Source organism: Diadema antillarum, unplaced genomic scaffold, assembly GCF_040938485.1.
Source record: "Diadema antillarum isolate AM-2024a unplaced genomic scaffold, OU_Dant_1.0 scf00000094, whole genome shotgun sequence".
Taxonomy (NCBI): domain Eukaryota; kingdom Metazoa; phylum Echinodermata; class Echinoidea; order Diadematoida; family Diadematidae; genus Diadema; species Diadema antillarum.
Window position 1 is genome coordinate 930,091 of NW_027270983.1, and position 23,130 is coordinate 953,220.

The window sequence follows — 23,130 nt, forward strand, 5'->3', positions numbered from 1 at the left end:
TACAACTATGTGAAATCTCAGGCTTGATTTCATTGTGCAGACAAGTGTACTTTCAATCATAAACCCAGCTATTTTAGTGTCTGTGTGTTCACATAAACACCAATGCTCTGATATGAAGGACATCACTAAACATGTGCCACAGTTCACTTATTTGCTACATTTCTCTAAGGATTGATTGATTGATTGATTGATTGATTAAAAGGTCTTTATTCAAATAAAATCTGAGTCGGCGACTAAAAGTCGAATTACACAGATATACAGAGATTATACAGCAAAACAGATGAAATAATAACATAATCATAATACATAAAAAATATATTACATTCAAACATTCTGTATACACAACTAATACATTTTTAACGCTACAGATTGTTATATAAATACAAAAAGAAAAAAAATGAATGGACATTTTATAAACAGTAGCGGTACACTCCTAATTTTTTTTTTTTCCACAGGAAAAAAAAAAAAAGAAAAGGAAGAAACACTCAGGGCTACTCAACTCATTGTCGAAAGAAGAAGAAGAAAAAAAATGTAAGCTCTTCTACAGATACAAAAGGGAGTACAGGAGTTTGCAGTGTGGTTGGAAAGACGCGTCAACAACCTACACTATACATTCCACAAATACTTGCAGTAACATTATTTTGTTGGTGAGGTGATCATCCCCCTCCCCCGTAATGTACACACATTCACTACCCACTCATACCTAAAGCATTTCTCACTGGCATACTCTCTCTCTCTCTCTCTCTCTCTCTCTCTCTCACACACACACACACACACATGCACACATACAACAGTACTGTACATTGATGTGTAGATCGAATATCTGTACAACACTCACAAACGCGCATGAGCATAGACACAGTGCACATGCTCGATGTACAATACAACGTATGTACACACTCACATCCACGCGCATACATTTACATACATATACACTATACGTACACACAGGGAAAGCACACACACACATATTGCAGCTACAAACACACACACACATAAACACACACACACATACATTACTCACACACACACACAAGCACCGTCATGTCCACAAGACCACACCCAACACACGCCCATACAATGTACCTGTGCTAAGTGCACGTTTAAAGACAGGCCCACCTACAGGTGTACATGTATTGTACATTGTGTAAATGTCTAACAACTAACTTTGAGTGCAGTATGGAAAAAGTGGGGTTTCCTAGCATGCATAAAATACATAAAAATTTCCTAATCAAATGTATCATTTGTCTTCCCTACCCACCACGCTGCAAACTCCTATACATATAACTATATAAATAAATTTACCAACACATTAGACAGTAGTGAGAATAAAAAACTCTACTAAGAGTCATTGCAGTAATAATCATTCAGTATATCAATAAAATACGGTATTGCACTTTTCTTAAACCGATCAGTTTTACAATGCAGTTGAGAATATTTTGTAATATTTCTTAAATTGATTTTAACATCTCTTTGATCCGGTAACCACAATGAATGATTGGGGTGCTTTTCTAACTGCAGAGCAAAATCTAAACACAATTTCCTTCTCCTTTCTTTTAAAGATAATAAATTGCACACTTGTAAGGCCATATCATATGTAACATAATTACAACCTAATATGATTTTCAACACACGTTTTTGAATCTTTTCTATTACCTCTGTGTGTTTTTTTGTAAGACTCGAATGAAAAAGTGGGGCACAATATTCTAGAATTGGTCTGATATATCCTGTATACACTGTAATAAGATCAACTATTGATAAATTAAAGTGTTTCAATTTGCGTAACATAAACAATCTCCTATTGCATCTTTTCACCATTTCAGAAACATGTGCATCCCATTTGAGATTCTGCTGAAAATACACCCCTAAAATCTTAACAGTGCTTGTTTCTTTCAAAAAAATTTCGTTGATACACAAACTTTGCTGAATTGATTGCTTCATAAAAGAAATTGTCATAAAAACACATTTCTGAGGATTAAGTTTCATGTTATTCGACAATGACCAACTTGCCAGTGCATTAATTTGTCTTTGTATCTGAGATGGTTGATTTCTATTCCTAGCCTCTACAATAGTCAAATCATCAACATATTTATAAAATGAAAAAGGGCAATCTTTACAAGCATCATTTATCATAATCAAAAACAAAACCGGTCCAAGTTTTGTTCCCTGCGGAACCCCTGCATTGCATTCTCTAATATCAGAAATACTGCCATTGTATTTAACAACCTGTTGTCTGCAATATAAAAAATCCACAACTAATGAAATAACAAATGGGCGCACATTCATAAATACCAACTTATGAATCAGAATGTTATGATCAATTCGGTCAAATGCTTTCGAAAAATCTGTTAAAACCATAGTTGATACATTGCTTTGCTTTTCAGCATTTTTATACAGGTTATGAAGCATTGCAATCAAATAATGACAAGTTGAAAGACCAGGGCGGTTACCAAACTGATTGATATCGATTTGGTCCCTAATGTCTTCTAACAGCCATTTAACTATGAAAGACTCAGCAATCTTAGCAAAATAAGAGGTCAGAGCTATTGGTCTCAACTCAGATACTACTGGGGGAAAACATTTGGGAATTGGAATAATTTCAGCATATTTCCACATTTTTGGGAAAGTACCCTGCTCAAAGGCAATGTTGATAATATGACATAAAGGAAAACATATCTCATAAGCAAATTCTCGGATTATTCTCACTGGCAAATCATAAGACACAGTTGATTTTCGTAAACTCAACTTACGTAACTTATTGAAAACATCATGTGGTTGTATGACTGGGCATTCATAAGGTGAAGGCAGATATGCAGGTAACTGTGATCTGTCCAGTTTATAAAAATCAGTTGTTACAGATAAAAACAATTCATTAATATAATTTGCTACATACTCAGAATTATGACGTTCGTTTTCACTAATATCAGGTACAAAAAATTGTACATCAATCTGCATTTGACATTGAACTCCATGAGTCATCAATTTAATATGTTTATACCAATCAGCAGGATTGTTAATTTTCAACCTTTGTATTCTTTCATTATAAAATTTATCCTTGGCTACTTTTACTGCTCTTTGCACTTTGTTTCTAAAATATTTCCATAATTTAACATTCTTAAGGATAAAAAAAGGGAATAGCTTTTGAGATCACATACCACACTAATGACAATTTCTGTTCTGAAAGATCATGTGTTAATCAGTCAGAACTTATTTTGGTTGAATTTGATTTTCTTTCAGCTAAATCTTGTGAATGTACAATTGGCACTTCAAGCCAATTATTATGTAAAATGTGAGAAAACCTGCTAATGTGGACAGCATACAGGCAATTTCAAATTTCAAGTACTAATTTCAAGACCACTTTTTGTTGTTAAGTGTTACATTAGTCATTGGTGTCACCATTGTATGAGGTGGTAAAAAGCTGTGTATAGATGCATAAGAATAAGTTGCAGGTCCATATAGTATAATACTGACTTGCCCATATTTGTGTTTTCGTTGCAATACTGACTTGCCCATATTTCTGATTTTGTTAGTTTCATCTTCATTGAAAGATGAAATGACATGTTATATGAATCAAAGATTCATGTAGCTGCATTTATATCCCATCCTTGGTTGCTGTCGTGTCCCTCCCAGCCAAGGAGATGGATGAGGTGCTTGAGAGGACCCGGGAGGAGTCCCGGCAGTCCAAGGAGCGATGCCGTCACCTTGACGACGAGCTGCATCAGGCCCAGGAAGACCTGAGGGAGGCGGCCACCCAACTGGGAGAGCTCCATCGGCTGCTACAGAGGAGCAAAGCTGACAACAAGCTGAAGGAGGAGCGCATGCAGGAGCTTAATGACTCTCTCAGGTCAGCAGAGAATCCAGGGACTTAACTTGATCTCTCAGCCTACTTTTTAAGTGCTATGGAGTGAGAACTGGGCCCTGTTTCACTAACATGGGAACTGTATTGAGCCAAACAATGATCCCACAGTTGGGACAGATTCACAACAGATGTAGTTGGCAAGGATACATAGATATTTAAGATGCAAGGATACATAGATATTTAAGATGTGCTCTAGAATGTGGCAAGGTGGGCACGAGATGTTTGTCGCAAATAGCTTTAGTGATACAGTTCCTAGCTTCTGAGGACTTATTGATCCCAAAATAGTCCCTTAGATTTGTTGAATTGAACTTCAGAATAATTTCAGCACTAAATAAAACAGCCCCAGGTGTCTGACTGTCTAAGACCAATGTAGGAAACACAGGAAGTATTAGTGTATGTAGAGTTTACCAGTTGTGGGTAATGCAGTACAAATGTAGCATACAGTGTATTTTCTGATTTGCTTAAACAATTGAAGATGGATTGATTTTGCTATAACACACAATTCCTATAGACACTTGCCCGTGTATACTAGGGACTCATCCTCAACAGGTTAAGAGTACTGTTGTTGCTGCTTTTAAACTGTGACATATCGTCACAGTTTGATCCTGTCCCCAACATGTGACAAAAATATCTAATCATATTCATATGTTATGACATTTTGAGAAGAACATGAATCAAAACATGAACACCCCTGTATACAGTCAGGAAATTACACTGCTTTGAAGATGGTATGACAATCTTATGTATACCATAATGATTTGTTAATTAGAAGAAAGTTTCAAATTTGTACTCTTCATGATATCTCATTTTTGGTAAAGTCATATGTGGCATACATGAATTTAGGATTCATTTCATAATTACAGATGTGTGACATGACTACAAATAGAGTTGTACTCGCTGCTGCTCTCTGTCTTTGCTGGTTTTAGTATGTATGTTTAACCTGTGATTTACAGACAGAGTCAGGAGGAGGTTAGGAGCAAAGAGAGAGACATGGCTGAGATGGACTTGGCTCTGAGGACCAGTCAGAGGGAACTACTCCAGCGATCGGCCCAGGTGAGGGAGCCCTTCGTCGATGTGTCATATATTCTGTTGTTTAATAGGACTTTTCCATATCAATCCATGTTGCCTTGACTTGTATTTTCGAAGCTTTGTTTGAGGGGAAGAAGAAGTGGATGAGCTTTCTTGTGTGAAGTAAAATTATTTGGAGATTGAGATAAGCATTTATGATATAGCACAAACTATTTATTGGTTTCTTACATATGCTTCAGAAACCAGAAATGATAAGTACTATCTTTAGTGCAAGTTGAATCGTAAAATCTAGCAAACAAGCATTATAACCGTTTGACTTTATTGCAGACTGCAAGCATATTTATTTGTGTGTTCTGTTCTCAATTAAGACTTCTTACATCATGAACATTTTGCATAACTTCACAAGTGTTTGCCTTGTAGACCAGCACCTGATAACCAAAAGCATACCCCTGTAACAATTCGCTCTTGGTGCTGAGCTTCAGAATATACCTCAATGTTGCAAGAACACATGAAACGGAATTCACAGCGTTAGTTTGAATCAAATCCATGGTTTAACCTTAATCCTTGGACTCAAGCATAAAGTAGGCATACCTCATGCGTGGACGTGTCAGCCTGCATTTACTATGGGATGTCTGCTTACATAATGATGTGTCATGTGCGTTAACACAATCACAAATTTCAAATCAATGATTCTTGAGGCAAGTTGTTTTTGTTGCAACTAATTGACAAATTGCCCTTCATTGATGTAAATAAGCACCAATTATTCAGTGTTTAGGGTAACAGCTTTAAAAAAATATGGGCATGGGCATAAATCCCACCTGAGTATTTACATGTATGGTCATGAGTTTTATCCTAGCTGTTACTCTAAACAATGAATAACTGGTGCTTATTTATTCAGTGAAGGGCATTTTGTCAATCAGTTGCTATAAAATCTCACATTTTCTTGCTCTACAAACTGTACATGATATGGATGCACCTCAGTTAAATGTGGCTTTTGTATGTTTTCTTTTCAATACAGGTTAGTCAGCTGGATGTAACAGTGAAGGAGAGACAGAGTGAGATGGAGAGAGAGATCCTACAGCTACAGACAAGTCTCAACAAGTGTCAGTATCAACTGAAGCAGAGTAAGCAGAGGGTGAGGCTCAAGCTGTGTGCTCTATGACCCCGTTTACAGTGCGGGGCTGGGCCGAGCCCCGCAATTTTGTCCGTTTACACTACCGGGCCTGCCCTGGGCTTTTAATCCAAACCTTTCAATATTTTGTTGTAGTGGTGCTCTGCTTGCAAATAAATGGAATTTGGTATAATCTGGTTTCCAGACCCTTTGCCATCTTGACTCCGTGGCGGCGACGAAGTTGCTGAAGGAAAAATCCTTCGCAGAACAAAACCACCTTAAACTACACTAGCTTTCGACGTTGAGGGCGTTAATATCCTGAATAGCGAAATAGTACGGACAGAGGGTCTGGAAGCCAGACTAAATTTGGTACCGCATTTGGCCCAGTTTGCGTTTACATTGAGAAAAGGACGGGCTCGGCCACGGCCGAGCTGCAGCCTAGCCACCTCCAGAGCTGGTAAGACAGTGGACATACATATACTTCTCAATCATACGCAGCATGCCTGTAAATTGGACAATTTTGACAGATAATGACATGGGATTTGAGGTGGAAGAATTGATATTTAACTCGTCATAATATAATCGGCTTCCTGTTTATTTTACTACCAGATTACAGAGCTGGAGAAGAAGGAAGGCAAGCTACGGGAGGATGGTCAAGCAAGTGAGCTACGCGTACATGACCTGAAGCAGACTATACAGAAACAGGACAGTGACCTTGCACTCAAGAGCAAAACAGTGACACGGCTAGAACAGGTGAGCAAAGATTTGACATAATTTTTACTTGTGTTTGCTGTTTTCTTCTTTCCTTTCGTTTTTAAAGATGTAATGTAACATGTCCTTGCAATACATCTTTAAATATAACTGGTACTCAAGTATCCAAATAATACACAGGTGAGAGTGTGTTAGTGGAGATGCATTGCACTCAGGGGCATTTGCAATGTTGCAATACAGACACGACACAGGCGAGTGCATGTTGTAAGACATTGTGAATATCTGAAAGTGTGCTACTTCTCCACTGACGTCACAATCTTACAACTGTGCATTATTTGTTTTATAGAATGGGTCTATAAATGAACTACAGTTGTATGATATCAGCTGATAAAACTTTGTATTGCTGTACAATGGGGCTGCTCTTGGCAGTGCAGATGACCATGTGTTTCATGCTGTGCACAGCTATAGCTGCACATAGCAATCAGAAATAGATCTGTACACTCATCAATTAGTAACATTTTATGGCCTTGTGTATTCATCTATTTATTGGAGAGATGTATTGATGTCTTCTGCAGGTTTTGTTTGTTCAAGTCAAGTTGGTTGCCAACCTGTCAGTGATGGCCATCTGTCTTTAATCCTTTTTGTGCTCAGTCACTTAATGTACATGTAGCCTAACTTGCCAAGCAGCTTTGTCTTTAGCATTCAGCAGTGCATCCAAACTTGACCTAGTTTGAGATTAGTAAGCCGCCTTGGTGTACCCCAGATCAACAGGAAGGCCCTTGTGACACTATAGGGATTAGGGGGATTAGGTCATCTCTGTTAATTGACAATTCATTCCCAGGCATCTGTGCCAGTTTGTGAAGAAAGCACTCCAGCATTCATGCTAAATGCATGCTAACTGGTGAACAAAGAACAGTACGGGTCAATTGCCACCTTTCTTATTGCCTCCGCCAAGGAAGGAGGAGGTTAATAAAAGTGATGATCGGCGTTGGTTTGTCTGTTTGCAAAATAACTCAAAATGCTATGAATGGATTTGAATGAGACTTGCACTAAAATTTGATAATGACACCATGAACAAATTCAATATTGGCAGTGATTAGAGAATTTTTGTGGATTTTTAAAGGATATTTTATCTTTTTGCAGATAGGGTCGATGAAATCGGGAATTCAAGCTGCGGGTATTTGAGGTTTGCATACATGCTTTAGAGCGTGTGCTCTGCTCGGGCAAGGGGCTGCGTAACTGAAAGCTGATGATGCAAACAAAAGGCTCCTATATTGGAAAATAAGGCAATTTTCAGCATGCGTGTACAATAATGGGTGGAAATGACCTGCTTAATTAGCAGAGGTCTGTGCTCTCCAACTGCTTTTCTAGTTTTCAGTGAGTGATTGCTATTATGCAGCTATGACTGTCCTTGATACTCTATGATCCCGTTTTCCCCCCAGAGAGTGGAAGAGTTGATGTCAGACCTGAAGACCCAGAGGGAGGAGTGCATGGAGAAGGGACAGCAGCTGAGGCTAGGCAGGGAGCAGGCTCAGCAGGCCCAGGTCAGTCTGGCTGAGATGCAGAGACAGCTGGCTGAGGCTCACAGGCAACAGGTCAGACATCTTTCTTGTCAAGCTGCTTGCAAGATCTGTCGAAATCTCCTCTAATCTGCCATTGATATTAGGAGATGGGTAGGGTGAAATATGAACCACCTTAGTGTCATGTAGCTACATTGTAAGTTGAAATGAAAGAGTTTGTGCGAATGACAATTTACTTTAAAAAAAAGAGAGAGATATAATGTATGCTTCATAGAAACTGCTAAGAACACTCATGGACATCTGTTGACCATGAATTAATTCTGTTTTGTAAAGGAAGAAGGTTTAAACACTAAGTTTGCATATCTTGATCACCGGATATACAGCATACTGTAGTGTAAAAGTGGAAATTTTCGCGATGTTGAAATTTTTGCGCTTTTCGTGCAACCACAAACTAGTGTGGAAATAAAAGCACGCAAATATTTTTGCTTGCTGTATGTTCCAGTAGTTGATGTCTTGATTCTGTGGAATTAAAAATCACAAGAAACTCTCTTTACCCGGACGAGAGCGAAAAATTAGTTGCGCAAAAAATATCAACTTTTACATATGTGTTAGGTCCTTTTCATTTTTTGAAGATTTTAATGTGAATGTGTACAATGTATGTGCACAGAGCAATGCAGGCAATGCAATGCATTGTATCATAAGTCACATTGGTTGGCAAAAGCCATGAGTAGCCATCTAGATTTGTGGTGTTGATCAATGGATTTCTTGCAGGATAATCTGTCCAGTGAGTTGGAGGAGGCCCTGGCAGCCAGCAGGGCCAAGGACTCAGAGCTGGCTCACCTAGCTGAGGATCTTGGTGCGGCCCGGGCCCAGGAGATGGCCCTGCAGACCCAGTACACCAGTGAGCTGCAGCAGATCGCCAGACTACGGGATGAGGAGGTGGAGCTGAAGGAAGATGAGGTAAGGCAGACCAGTTTTTAACCCGTTGAGGACGGTTTGATTTTGCTACAACACGCATTTCCCATAGACGCTTGCCCGAGTATACCCAGGACTCGTCCTCAACGGGTGAAAGGGGACCTCCGGATGATTTTCAGACTTTTACATTTGAACAACTATATAAAACTAGTTAAACTGAGGACTGAGTTTCAGAATTTATAGTGATTGGGATGAGGAATGAGGATGTTTTCAAAATTTATAACAAATTGCAATGAACAAGGATGATCACATGGCAGACTCATCATAAGAATGCATGAGTTGGGGCTCAAGGAAGCATAACAAAAGACTTAGGCATGCATAGATTCTTCACAGGTGAACTTGTTAAGCTGGTGGTATTGTAATGGGAATTACACTGCTACATTTCTGAAATATGTGAGGCTGTGATGTCATCAACACTGTTCAGTGTAATTTGTTTAAGATTTTCAGTTTATTGGTTTCTCTGCTCAAGGACAACAATAAATTTCACGAATCTATACATGGAACTGTCGATTTATGTACTACATGATGTGAAATTATGAAAATCGTCTGGAATGCCCCTTTAAAATTTAAAGGTCTATGGAACAGTGAAATTTAAAGTTTATCAAAGTAAATTCTCCTCTACAACTGGCCTCATTTTTTGAATATCTTTGCTTCTTCTCTGCTTGCATGTGTAAAACTTTCTTGTTCCAATCTGTTTAGTTTGTAGTATGAAATATCTGCAGCTGTTATGTATTGCAGCACTGCTTCAGATCAAGATGTTCTAGTTTCAAAATCATGTTTCTTTGCAAAGTTTATTATGATATTTATAAAATGCAATAACAGTAGGTGAAATGGTATCACCTTGACAACAAATAATTCTTGATAAAGATAATTGGCAATGATCAGCCAACCGCTATGTCAAATATGCTCAAGATGGTGGCCTGTGTAATGATGAGGAAAATTTCTCTATCTGTTCTGAAAGTAAGTGCATAATATCATGTGCTCTACCAGGTTGCCCAGCTGCAGGAAAGCCATGCAAAGCTGCTGGCATCCAGAGACCAGCTAGACTCCTCTGCCAGACTCCAGATCAGCCAGCTGAAAGCAGCCGAGCAGGGAGCCCGGGAGGAGCTGAGTGAGGCCCTGAAGAAAGTGGCTGAGTTGGAGGCTGACCTAGCAGCATCCAGGGAGGTCATTAATGCCACCAATGAGGCTATTGTTATCAAGGTGAGTGTTTTACAATCTGTAAACTGACAATCACCAGTGAAAACTGGTTTTCATTTCCTACCTATTTTTTTTGTGTGTGTTTTATTCTCAAGGGGATCTGATTTTACTTGTTTTAGACAACATATCAGCAAGAAGTGTGTCTTGTTATTTTGTATGTTAACAATGTTCTCTCTGATAAGAGTAGTAATACGAACAGTATTGTAGAATATTAGCCATTGTAGTTGTTTGTCTATGTTTGCCAATGACTTGATGCCTCAGGTTTAACAAGACAATGAAGAAGTCTGCATTCCTTGATGTAAATAACTACTAGTACTTGTATTTCTGTTCTCTGTTCCTCTATTTTTCTTGCCAGGAGTCTGAGGTGGCAAGACTAAAGGCCAAGGTATCGGGATACGAGAGGGCCATGTTTGGCATTCACTTCAACTCTGGAGCCTCTTCCAGAGCTTCTCCCCAGCGACCCAGCAGTGCTGACTTCATGTTTGACTCCTCCCCTTCATCTGGAATTCACCATGGGAGTCTGGAGCACAGACTATCATCGCCAGCTTCTCATGGGATGAATGGTAGTCTTGAGCTGAGACCCAGCGTAGAGGAAAGTACAGTGCCCACAAAGCTCACTGACAAACAGACTCACACTCAGAGTGTAGCAGAGACCAGTGTAGAGGAGAGACTAGTAACACAATTCTCTCAAGCAGAATTTCAGGAGTTCAAAGATGATAGAGTGAGTTTAGAGCAGCACAGTGACTTTCCCTTGGGTGACAAAGTCAAACTCTCATACCATCAATCAGAGACTAAATTTAATAGCAAAGTGGATAAATTCTCCGATGTGACTGATACAGACTCAATTATTTCAGGTATAGAGCGGCTGCCAGAGATGCAGCCAGAAGAGCAGCCAGGAACCTTCCAAGCAATGCTGGACTTTGTGAACCAGCAAATCTTGTCGGAGAATGGCGGTGGCACGACAGTGGATGACATGAGCTGGCTAAACCCAGATGACATGTCTGACGGAGGTCTGCTGCTCACCCCAACTCACAGCAGCCGAGCCTCATCCCTCTCCCCTCCCACCCCGCTCAAGAGTGCCAACTCCTCTCCATCGTCACGGTCTGCCCCTCCGACGCCCGGCTCCCCTCGAAGAAAGAGTGGAATACCCCTGAGGAAGGGCTCCTCACCAGGACGTAGAGTACTCCATTTCTCCAGAGGGGGGACTGGGCACTCGGTGTTGGCATCTTTTCGAGGGGGGAACCAAGTCATGAGGAGTGGACGACAGGCAAAATCACCGGACAAGCGAGCAGGTAAACAAGATATCCTTGGAGGCAGTGTGCTGACTGTTTATAAATGTCAACTTTCAGTCTTGCCTCAAGACCTCATTATTCGTGGACATTAGTTGAGATAAAAAATAAGACCTTGAATCAATTTTAGCTCCACCCACTGAAGTCCCTGTCCTTATGGTCGAGAACATGTCACTTCCGGTATGGCTGGAGTGAAGACAAACAGCTCGCCTTTACAGTACCTGTGCGGAGCTTGAGCGTGTTGTGAATGCAGTGCGTTCAAATATTCAGTGTGCAAATCTACGTGGTGATGCGATGTCAGCATTTAGGATCCTTGATCTACCATTTTCTACCATATATTGTCAACATTTCTTGTGGCTATGTTGTGGCTAGAAATGTGAAGATGAATCAATGTGACTGTTTCATGGTATTTCAAAAAGAAATATGGAAGGAAAGTAGATACAATTGTAGATTCGTCTAAAAAACATGATGATCGTTGGTTTTTCTCCCCAGCTGCCGATTAGAATACCTGTGTGTCTAACCATGAGAACTGATGTTTTACATACGTCTAGTTTTCATTTCCATTTATAAAGGAGTAAAAAAAAAATAATGATGTTTTGTTCAAGTCATCATTATGAACTCGCTGAAGTTCAGCACTGTTCTGAGAGGAGAGAAAATATTGTGTGGGCTTTGTTATAAGTTTGTTATAACCCTGAAAAGACTTACATGTGATTGTTTCTGCTAGAATACTGGTGCTATGGACGTACAGTCAAACCTGCCTTAGCGGCCATCTGTCTACAGCAGCAACCTGCTCTATACAATCACTAAAAGGAAAATCCACAGAGAAAGAGCGGCCATGTTTTATGACCCTGTCTATAGTGGTCATCTGTCTATAATACTATCAATAGCCACTTTGTGTTGTCTCCCCTGGGTGGCCGCTATTAACAGGTTTGAGAGTACATATAATCATTGTACAGTGTTACAAGATTAGAATTGTTTTCCTACATTCTTACCAGCAGAAATGAAAGTGAGATTTGGGTCATACATAAGGTGATAAATAAACACACTTCTCAATGATGTGAGCTTCTAGAGTCCTTAAAAGAATACAAATATGCTCTCTTCTCCATCAAGGAAATGGAAACAGCTCACCGGAAACCACGCCCCTCAAGCAGAAACTGGCCAATGAGAAAGCAAGGCTGAAATCACAGGGGAAGGCTAAACTAGGTGGATCAACTCAACTGAAACCAAAGCAATGGTGAGTGCAGGGGTGATATACCTGGACAAAATAACTGTTGCTTTTTTTTCCTTTTATTTCTGTGTTAAAAAAAGAATCTAATTGCTGGAAGAAACAAGAAACTTTGTTTCTTGAGTAATGTTGAAAGCTTATGCTGCTGCTTTGCTCCAATGGGAACTTCAAGATATCTTGGGAAACAGAAGATGGCATTGATATGAAAATCATTTCAACAGCATCATTACAAAACTTGAAAGAAGCAGTATTGTTGAAACTTTTTCCCATATGCTGTAGAGAGACAGGTGAGTAAAGACCTGTAGTGTTCTCTGTAGTGAAGTCAAACAAACGAGCCACACGTGTATGGATGTAGGAAATAGAAGAGAAGGAAGTAAGATTATTGTTGCAAGATCATTAACTCTTTACACACTTTATGTGCCTACTTCACATGCCGGACTCAGTCGATGGTATGCCAACTTTGCATATTCTGCTCAAACGCATAAACTCGCCCAAACCGATCGATAAATCACCAAATGCCGCAGTGTAATGGAAGCGTTTCTCTTGATTCCATCCCTGTCACATGTAGCTTGCATTTCATGTGGTGATTGACTATCAAGGGATGTTCCCTACTGAATTTGCTAGTAAATTTTAAGTTACTGTAACTGTTTTGTGTGCAAAAGTCATGCCTTTGCCTTAATGTAGCTACTGGTCATTTGAAAGAAAAACAAATATAAACTTGTCATACAATTTACATCAAAGCAAAGCTTGGTACTTTCTCTGCAACTTTGCTCAATTCATATCCAGGGTAACAGATATCTATGAAAGTTACAAGGATTTGAAAAAAACACCAACGATGTTTTCTGAAAGCATGACGACGTTGCTGTCTCAGAATAATGTGGCATACAGGGGGTTTTCACCTTGGCGCATAAAGAGTTAAATACAGTATCTATATTTCTCTTCATTACCTTGACATTCCCCTATCTTCCCTTGCCTCCCTCTTATAGCATCGCTAGTTTACAGGCTCAACTGCAAGCCAATGATGCACGCAAACTGAAAATCAACGAAGCACTGTTTGGTGACATGGAGGGAGGAGATCGCGACCCATGATGGATGGAATCTTTGACTTTCTTCCCAATTACGTCTTCCCCAGTCTTCATCCGTCCCACCATGAAATGCCTTCAAAGCAGAAAGGGAACCTGGTCGGTTAAACTTATGTCTTGTGAATGCCGTACTATCAACAACAACGACAACAACTTATAAACAAACAAACGTATTGAGAGAGTTTTGATCCATTCATATGTCAATCATCTTCCACATAAAAATTATATTCATTTCTGGTCAGTTTCCTTCTGTTAGCGTTTGTTACATACTCAAAAAGCTGCATCACTTTGGTGATCCCTCGCATTTATCCCCAAGTTGAATTATCCTTCGGGTTTATGTCAGGTTTAAGTGTGTGTGTGTGTGTGTGTGCGTTTGTGTGTGTGTGTGTGTGTATCAAACACACGCACACTGCTATAGCTTCTGACCATTCAAGCATTGAGAATTAAGGGTTTCTGGGACACACACTGTACTAGGGCTCAGTCGGTAGAGCACCGGGCTAGCTCCAGAGGTCTCGGGTTCGAATCCCGATGAAATCCCATTTTCTTTGCTCATTTTTCCACTCTGCTAATATTAAGTACATTGAACTACCCGAGGTAGTCATTGTAATGGTGTGACCATGATGCTGCTTGCATAAGATGTACGTGATTTGAGCATGACCGTCAAATTACCTTGTTTTCTAGAGGATATATATGTATATATATCCCTCTGGATGCTCAAGAAATGTCATAGGTGTTGTTTTCCTGGATGAAGAATTCAGTAACTAACTTGATCATTTAATGTTGATATCCCAAGGTCTTTTTTAGAAGCTGTATCCTTTCATGCCCACTTCAGCAAGTTTGGGAAAACAAAAGTAACAAAATGCAGACATAGAACCTATATATTTTTTAATACATTTATGTCTTCTCTTAATTGGCAAGTCTTCCAAATATAATTCTGTGACATTAAGGAAAAGAAAAAAAAAATCTGTCTTTGAGGTTGCATTAGAAAGAAATTGTTTTGTTACAGCTGGAATACAGTCAGAGTTTCTGAGGAGCGTCTGTCTCTATACATCGTCTTGATTGGATACACAAAACCAAGATGCATTACCTTTGGATTTTACATTGAATATGATAAAGCCCACCATTACTGGCTTGAGTGGCTGTTTTTCCTGATTACTGACACTTTGCAATGTTATGTGCCTTGAATGCCTGACAGACACATTCTTAAACATTGGTTTTGCCTTTTTTGTTGTTGATGTAAGAAAATTTTCTTACAATAGTGTGCTGTGTACCTTTCTTTTGTGTTTGTCTTGCTGCTGACTCCCATATAAAGTTTCCAAGCAGTTTTGTGGAATTTTATGAGAAGAGCTTCTTCAGCAATTTTGGTAGATGCACAAAATTGGCCTGTAGGTTTATGGGATAGATACAGTCTACCTGTAATGTGTTTGTGCATGTAAAATAATTCATTGTTCATGTCATATTTTCTTTCAGTAGATCTATCCTGCCATTTATAAAATTTAATCTGTGTGATGTAGAATCTTCACAAAGTGAAGTCTCCTCTGTTGTTCATTGATGCACGTTATGTGTAAACATGGTGTGTACATTACACTCCCGCATAACTTCCGGTTATAAAGATATACATGTAGATGGTAATTTGGGGAACTGAATTCTTATTTAGTTGTACAAGAATTTACAAGAATTGTACAAGAATTGTACAGTGCACTCCCATTATAACTAAATAAGAATTCAGTTCACCAAATTACCATCTATATCTTTATACACTTTGCTATTCAGCTATAATGAAATTTCATTACAACGAAAATAAACTGCTGGTCCCTAGAACTTTGTTATAATGGGAGTGCATTGTATATTAAATGTGTGAAACTTTCATAGAAATTGTATGTGCACTTCTATGTGTAGTCTAACTCAGTCATTGATAAAATTGAAATTGACACTAAAAAATGCCCAGACATTCCACTAGATGAAATTTATGTAATTTCCAGATACGTTATATGTATGCAATTGTCTGTGTAAATACTACAGAGAATTACTTTGCATAATAAATATCGGAGACCAGCTATGTCAATAAAAATACATGTAAAGTGCATTTGCTTGCTGTTTCTATTGAACTAGACACCTAATCAGGCTGGGCTTTTTTGGCTATGCTATATCTGGGGGGGGGATTCCGCCCCCCTTTAGATCTCGCCTATGGAACGCGCGATCGCGCCGAAAATCGGCACACGCGACGCCCGCGACGTATTCTATCAAAATGTATGGTTGCTTTCTCCGAAAAAATTTTCTTATATTTAATATTAACAAGGAAAAGTAGAAATTACGCGGTGCGTAAAATATGTCCCCGCCGGAAGTAGCATTTAGTAGCAAAATGTACAATATCGGTAAAAAATCAAGGTCAAAGGTCAAAGAAGTCAAAGGTCAAAATTCTGTGTAGAAGTTTTGAAGCCCTCACCTAGTGCCATCACAAAAAGCAGACGGAATCGAAATCTGGTTAGAAATGGCGAAGGAGTAGCATTTTGTAGCCAATGTACAATATAGGTCAAAAATCAAGGTCAAAGGTCAAAGAAGTCAAAGGTCAAAATTCTGTGTAGAAGTGTTAGCCCTCACCTAGTGCCATCACATAAAGAAAACGGAAATGAAATTGGGTTAGAAATGGCAAAGGAGTAGCATTTTGTAGCAGAATGTACAATGCAGGTCAAAAATCAAGGTCAAAGGTCAAAGAAGTCAAAGGTCAAAATTCTGTGTAGAAGTTTTGAAGCCCTCACCTAGTGCCATCACATAAAGCAAACGGAATCGAAATCGGGTTAGAAATGGCGAAGGAGTAGCATTTTGTAGCCAATGTACAATATAGGTAAAAAATCAAGGTCAAAGGTCAAAGAAGTCAAAGGTCAAAATTCTGTTTAGAAGTTTTGAAGCCCTCACCTAGTGCCATCACATAAAGCAAACGGAATCGAAATCGGGTTAGAAATGGCGAAGGAGTAGCATTTTGAAGCAAAATGTACAATATAGGTCAAAGGTCAAGGTCAAAGGTCACAACTGAAATTCTGTGTAGAAGTTTCAAAGCTCCCATGTAGTGCTATCATATAAAGCAAACAGAATTAAAATTGGCTCATAAATGACAGAGAAGTAGCAAATTGAATATTTTGATCACACACGGACGCACAGACAGACAGATGGACGGACAGACGGACGGACGGACACACGGACACACACACGTACGGAGCCCGTTTCATAGTCCCCTGCTCGAACTCGTTCGGCGGGGACAATTAATTACAGTCAACCTCGCGTAAATCGACATCGCATAAGTCGACAACTCGCTTAAGTCGACACAATAAAAAAGTCCCGATTTTTGCCTTTGTTATTCCTTGAAAATTTCTTCGTCTTAGTCGACATTTATAAGTCGACAACTCGCGTAAGTCGACCTGATTTTTGAGTGCCAACTGAGCTAAAATACGTGTTAATTCCCTCGTCTAAGTCGACATAATTTTTTCGCTCAAAATATTATCGCCATTCTCTGAAAAAGAATTGTTTTCCCGCTCCGATTCGCAGCATTTCTACTCGGTAATTTGCTAGTGTACGGCGCGGTAGCGTTCGCGCCACGCGTCCATTGTCTTGTACGCCAAAATAGAAAGGGCATACACTCATTTACTAGTCTATACATTGCAGAATTACATGTGGTACCGAAAGTAGTTCACTCTCCCCCTTTTCTCCTTCTCGTTATTCTCAAAACGCACAAATTTTGTAAACCTATAGGTCCTAGTAGAGAATCATTATCAGAACATAAAATAGGTGTTTCCGTTTATCCGAATATTCTTACGTTGATTACATGTATATCGAAACCGTATTAGAAACCTGGGCCCATTTTTAGAAAATAAATTAAAATGCAACTACATGTAACTAAATCCAACTAAAAATCAAACGCAGGTGTATCAAATCACGTGCAACATTGCACATAAACGCAATTGCATTGCTGAAAAGGCTTGCGTTTGATAATCATAAATATGAAACTACAAAATAGTTGTACGAACCTGAAACTCAATCGCGTTTAAACGCAATTTTAAAAATCAAAATGAAGTCCATCAAATCACGCGCAACGCTGTATTCAAACGCAAGAGCATTGCAGAGAAGACTTGCGGTTTTCGTAAGAAACTAGAAACTGCGTCTAAAAGCTTCTCTTAACATCCAAGGAGATGCGTCATTGTTGAAAAGATTTGCATTATTTTTTATTTCGTACGCAAAATTACAAATTAAACGCAACTCTGAAAATCAAATACACATCATATCACACGGAACGCTGAAAAGACTTGCGTTTGATAATCATACGAAACTAGAAAATTGTAAGAAACTTAAACTCAATTGCGTTTAAACGCGATTCTAAAAATCAAATGCAAGTCCATCAAATCACACGCAACGCTGTGTTTAAACGCAATTGCGTTGCAGAGAAGACTTGCAGTTTTTGTACGAAACTATAAGAAACTGCGTTTAAACGCATCTCTAAACATCTACGCATGTGCGTTATTATTGAAAAGATTTGCATCATTTTATTTCGTATACGCAAAATTAAAAATTGAACGCAACCCCGGAAATCAAATGCAAGTCCATCAAATCACACGGAACGCTGAAAAGACTTGCGTTTGATAATCATACGAAACTAGAAAATTGTAAGAAACTTAAACTCAATTGCGTTTCAACGCAATTCTAAAAATCAAATGCAAGTCCATCATTAATCACAAGCAACACTGTATTTAAAACGCAAGAGGGTTGCAGAAAAGACTTGCGGTTTTTTGACGAAACTAGAAACTGCGTTTAAACGCATAAAAATCTCTACGGAAGTGCGTTATTGTTGAAAAGACTTGCATTATTTTTTGTTTCGTAACGGAACTTTCGCCATGACTGAACTTAGTCTGCACTAGCAGGGGAAAGACATCGCAACATTTACACGTTTCAAACTACCGAAACGCATGCTGCTTCACGAAATGTCAATGAATGTTGTAGCAAATTATTGTTACAGTTCGCTATGCCGAAGGTTTGAATCTCAGACCAAAGTTAAATTAGTCCGACGTTGGGAAGTGATTTGTTTTTACGAAGGTTAGTAATCCGAAAGATGTCGTTTTTTGTCAAACTTTTTCTTCTTCTTTTTATTTCAGACTGGCATGCGCCATACAGATAGTCTGAGAGCTGGCTGCTGGTCAATTTACCCCATCAAGCCCAAAAGGTTTGACCCCTGAGAGTTGCTGGGGCCACCCTCCTCATTAAAAAAATGCCCGTCAGCCTGGTTCCTGAGGGCGGGTTCGGCCCCCAGGGACCCCCCGAAAAGGCCCTCCGGCGGGTGTAATTTACCCCATGGAGCCCATGGACAAAACTTGGCCTATATGAATGTCCTATGGGTGTACATAATCAAAATATAGAAACTGACAAAATATCTGGTCGGGAAAGGGGTTGCCAGACCGCTTGTTTGCAGGCATAAAACCTTGTTTTTGGTCAAGGAGTCTGCGCCAAGACTACACTGTCCCATAGGCCCTGTACTGTAGCGTCTCCCAACAGGCTGACAGACAGTGCCAGTTAGTGCATGTAGTAGTCTTGGCGCAGACTCCTTTACGCGCAACAAGGGTTATTGCCTGCAAACTACCCGTTATACCCTGGGACCCAGGGTAGTTTGCATGCATAGATTGACCACACACACACCCACCCCCCCCCACACACACACACATACACACACACACACGCACACACACACATACACACACAATTATGTTTACACATGACTCTATGTACAACTGTATATACCATAACACTAAACATGTTACAATTAATAGGTTTCTCATTAATGCAGCCATAATACCTTGCACATAATAAATGTCAAACCTATAAGATGTTCATTCCTTTTGAATGTTTTACATGGATACTATCAATACACCTTTAAGGAACACTGAAGAAATTTGAAATTTGTGTGAAGTTGTATTAGGTTTTATTGGCCACACAGCCTACTCTTTCTGTATGATGTATTCACCTTATGAGACTCAAATAGAGCTTTTCAGAAAATGCTGAAAAACCTTTGTTGTGAGTAAACTTCAGTTTAAGACCAACCACAACAGCGCTAAAGGCCAGTTGTATAACACATTTAAGTAAACATTTTCATCAACCGTGCATTAAACATAACTCTAATAAAGTTTATGTCAACAAGTGGGATGTAGCTTGGATTACTTCTTTTTCTCCTGCTTGATATCCTCTTTTAGATACAAATAACAAGTCTCAATCCTAATATAAGATTCCTTTGAAAACCTCAAACTAATAACTTTTTGTGTTTTTGGCTGATAAAAACCACCCTTTGATGTATGAAATAGGCAAGGATTACAGCATCCATGCCAACATTTCCTTTATTTGACTCTAATAAATTCCAAATCAGAATAAACTGCGTAACATAAGGAAGGAGCTTAATGGTTTTGGAAATGATATTGATCAATTTTCATACTCAGTAGTGCATGTCACCTCATAGTTTTGGACAAATATCTGCATATCTATAATACTAATGAACATGTAATTACGGTGTTCTATATACATGTATTTCTTCCTTGGAACCTCAAATAACAAGCTTCACAATAGAATGCTAACTTTCTGTAATGGAAATAAACAGGCCAAGAGCATTTACTTTGATCTTGTGTTCTCTTCATCTCTTCAGCGCTTTTTTTTTTTTTTGGTCATCTTCTTATTTCTGGAGATATATTTTATTTATAATAGTTCCCAGCCCCACACAAATGGTGTCACATACTGCAAACACTGCTAATGACCGTGAACAGTACACACCAAGTTGAAACATAATAGCTCTCTTTTTATATAGCATATAGGCTGAAAGTATTAACTTGGTCTTGTGGTCTCTTTATATCAGCAGTTTTGTCAACTCCTTATTTCTGGAGATACACTGTACTTCATCTTCAGTTCCCCAGCCCCACACAAACAAAACTCAACCTACGGTGTCACACACTGCAAAGAGCGCATCATAGTATATGATTGCCGTTAACCCGGGACATATACACACAACGTGAAACATAAAATTACCAGCTAAATGAAATGTTAGCTTAATTTCTTTTCTTTAACAATAGCATGCACGTTGAGAGCATTTACATGTTGTGTTCTCTTTTATATTAGAATTTTTGTCAACTCCTCATTGAGATACTTTGTCTACCCCCCTCCCCCCCCCCAAAAAAAAAAGAAGAGATAATACTTCCAGGGTGTCACATACCATATACAGTTACAATGCAGGTCCTAGTTCATATTCATGATTTAGTTGCCATTCAAAACCATGGCAATTACACATCAAACCATGCATCACACTCTATGGAAGACTAAAGCTTACATAAATTACGTATAATGTAGGCCTATGATAAGCATTGCACATGTTTCAGTTGCAGTCTTATGATTCCTGAACTGACCAGTATTTGGCATGAATTTATTTCATATAATATAAAACATAATTTCACATTTTAGACTATCATACAGTATAATGCATGATTTGAGAAACTGAAGTCTACTCACAACAAAGGGTTTATTTCAGCATTTTCCAAATATATATATAGGAGTCTTATATGGTGGATACATAATAAAGGGTAAGCAGGTTGTGTGGCCAGTAAAACAGAATACAATTTCACACAAATTTCAAAATCTCTTCAGTGTTCCTGCTTGAAGGTTCACTGATAGTATCGATGTAAAACATTCAAAAGTTATGAACATAATAATTATAGGTATGTGCAAGGTATCATGGCTGTATGGAGAAACCACTGGTCATGTTTTGTGTTACGGTATTCTTAGTATACATAGAGTCATGTGTGAATGTGTGTGTGTGTGTGTGTGTGGGTGTGTGTGTGGGTGTGGGTGTGTGTGTGGTCAATTTGTGCATGCAAACTACCCTGGGTCCCAGGGTATAACGGGTAGTTTGCAGGCACAAACCCTTGTTGGGCGTAAAGGAGTCTGCGCCAAGACTACTACATGCACTAACTGGCACTGTCCGTCAGCCTGTTGGGAGACGCTACAGTACAGGGCCTATGGGACAGTGTAGTCTTGGCGCAGACTCCTTGACCAAAAACAAGGTTTTATGCCTGCAAACAAGCGGTCTGGCAACCCCTTTCCCGACCAGATATTTTGTCAGTTTTTATATTTTGATTATGTACACCCATAGGACATTCATATAGGCCAAGTTTGGTCCATGGGCTCCATGGGGTAAATTACACCCGCCGGAGGGCCTTTTCGGGGGGTCCCTGGGGGCCGAACCCGCCCTCAGGGACCAGGCTGACGGGCATTTTTTTAATGAGGAGGGTGGCCCCAGCAACTCTCAGGGGGCAAACCTTATGGGCTTGATGGGGTAAATTGACCAGCAGCCAGCTCTCAGACTAAGAACGGTAATGTTGCGAATCGGAGCGCGAGAACAATTCATTTTCAGAGTATGGCAATAGAAATTTAAGCAAAACAAATATGGCGACGTAGGGATGGAAAATCACACATCATATTTCAACTCAGTCGGCACTGAAAAGTTATCTCGACAGAATCATACGAATTCACACGCATATCTTCGCAGCAACGCATTTGAATTTAAATCGAAAAGTTGCATGCAATTTGGGGGATATGCGTTTGATTTTTCAAATCAAATTTAAAACGTGCAGTGTCTAAAAACGGGCCCAGGTTTCCGATCCTGCTCTCTCAAAATCAAATTTAAAACGTGCAGTGTCTAAAAACGGGCCCAGGTTTCCGATCCTGCTCTCTCAAAATCTCTCTAAAGATTTTGGAATTGTGCGTTGTCGTTACTAATCCGCGCGAGATTTATGCATGATATAAAACATAATTGTTAATGTCAGTAGGTATGTTTTGGCGGCAAAAGGAGTAAGATTTGGGTAGCGATCCGCATCGTAATCTCACTCTGTATAGGGGAAATTTGTGTTCATTTATAAGTCGACAAAATGTCGACTTCCGCGTAAGTCGACTTTCGCGTAAGTCGACGTGTTTTTCTCAGTCCCGATTATGTCGACTTACGCGAGGTTGACTGTATTGTAATTTATGCATAAAATCAGTTTTGGGCTCTAAATCACTTAGTAATGCTCCAATTAAGCTAATTTCTTTTTGAAAATGTTTCTTGTATCATTCTTC

General features: G+C 39.3%; 1 protein-coding gene across 1 annotated transcript in view; it reads left to right on the forward strand.

The window, feature by feature from the left end:
* LOC139718431 (uncharacterized) overlaps window positions 1–14,008 on the forward strand; it is a 72,514-nt gene extending 58,506 nt beyond the window's left edge. The window contains exons 20-29 of the mRNA XM_071629903.1: window positions 3,631–3,844; window positions 4,813–4,912; window positions 5,907–6,023; window positions 6,609–6,752; window positions 8,153–8,305; window positions 9,002–9,190; window positions 10,196–10,408; window positions 10,761–11,697; window positions 12,805–12,928; window positions 13,906–14,008. Coding sequence (XP_071486004.1) covers window positions 3,631–3,844; window positions 4,813–4,912; window positions 5,907–6,023; window positions 6,609–6,752; window positions 8,153–8,305; window positions 9,002–9,190; window positions 10,196–10,408; window positions 10,761–11,697; window positions 12,805–12,928; window positions 13,906–14,008 — 2,294 coding nt within the window. The remainder of the gene's footprint in view (window positions 1–3,630; window positions 3,845–4,812; window positions 4,913–5,906; window positions 6,024–6,608; window positions 6,753–8,152; window positions 8,306–9,001; window positions 9,191–10,195; window positions 10,409–10,760; window positions 11,698–12,804; window positions 12,929–13,905) is intronic.
* The last annotated feature ends 9,122 nt before the right edge of the window (window positions 14,009–23,130 follow it).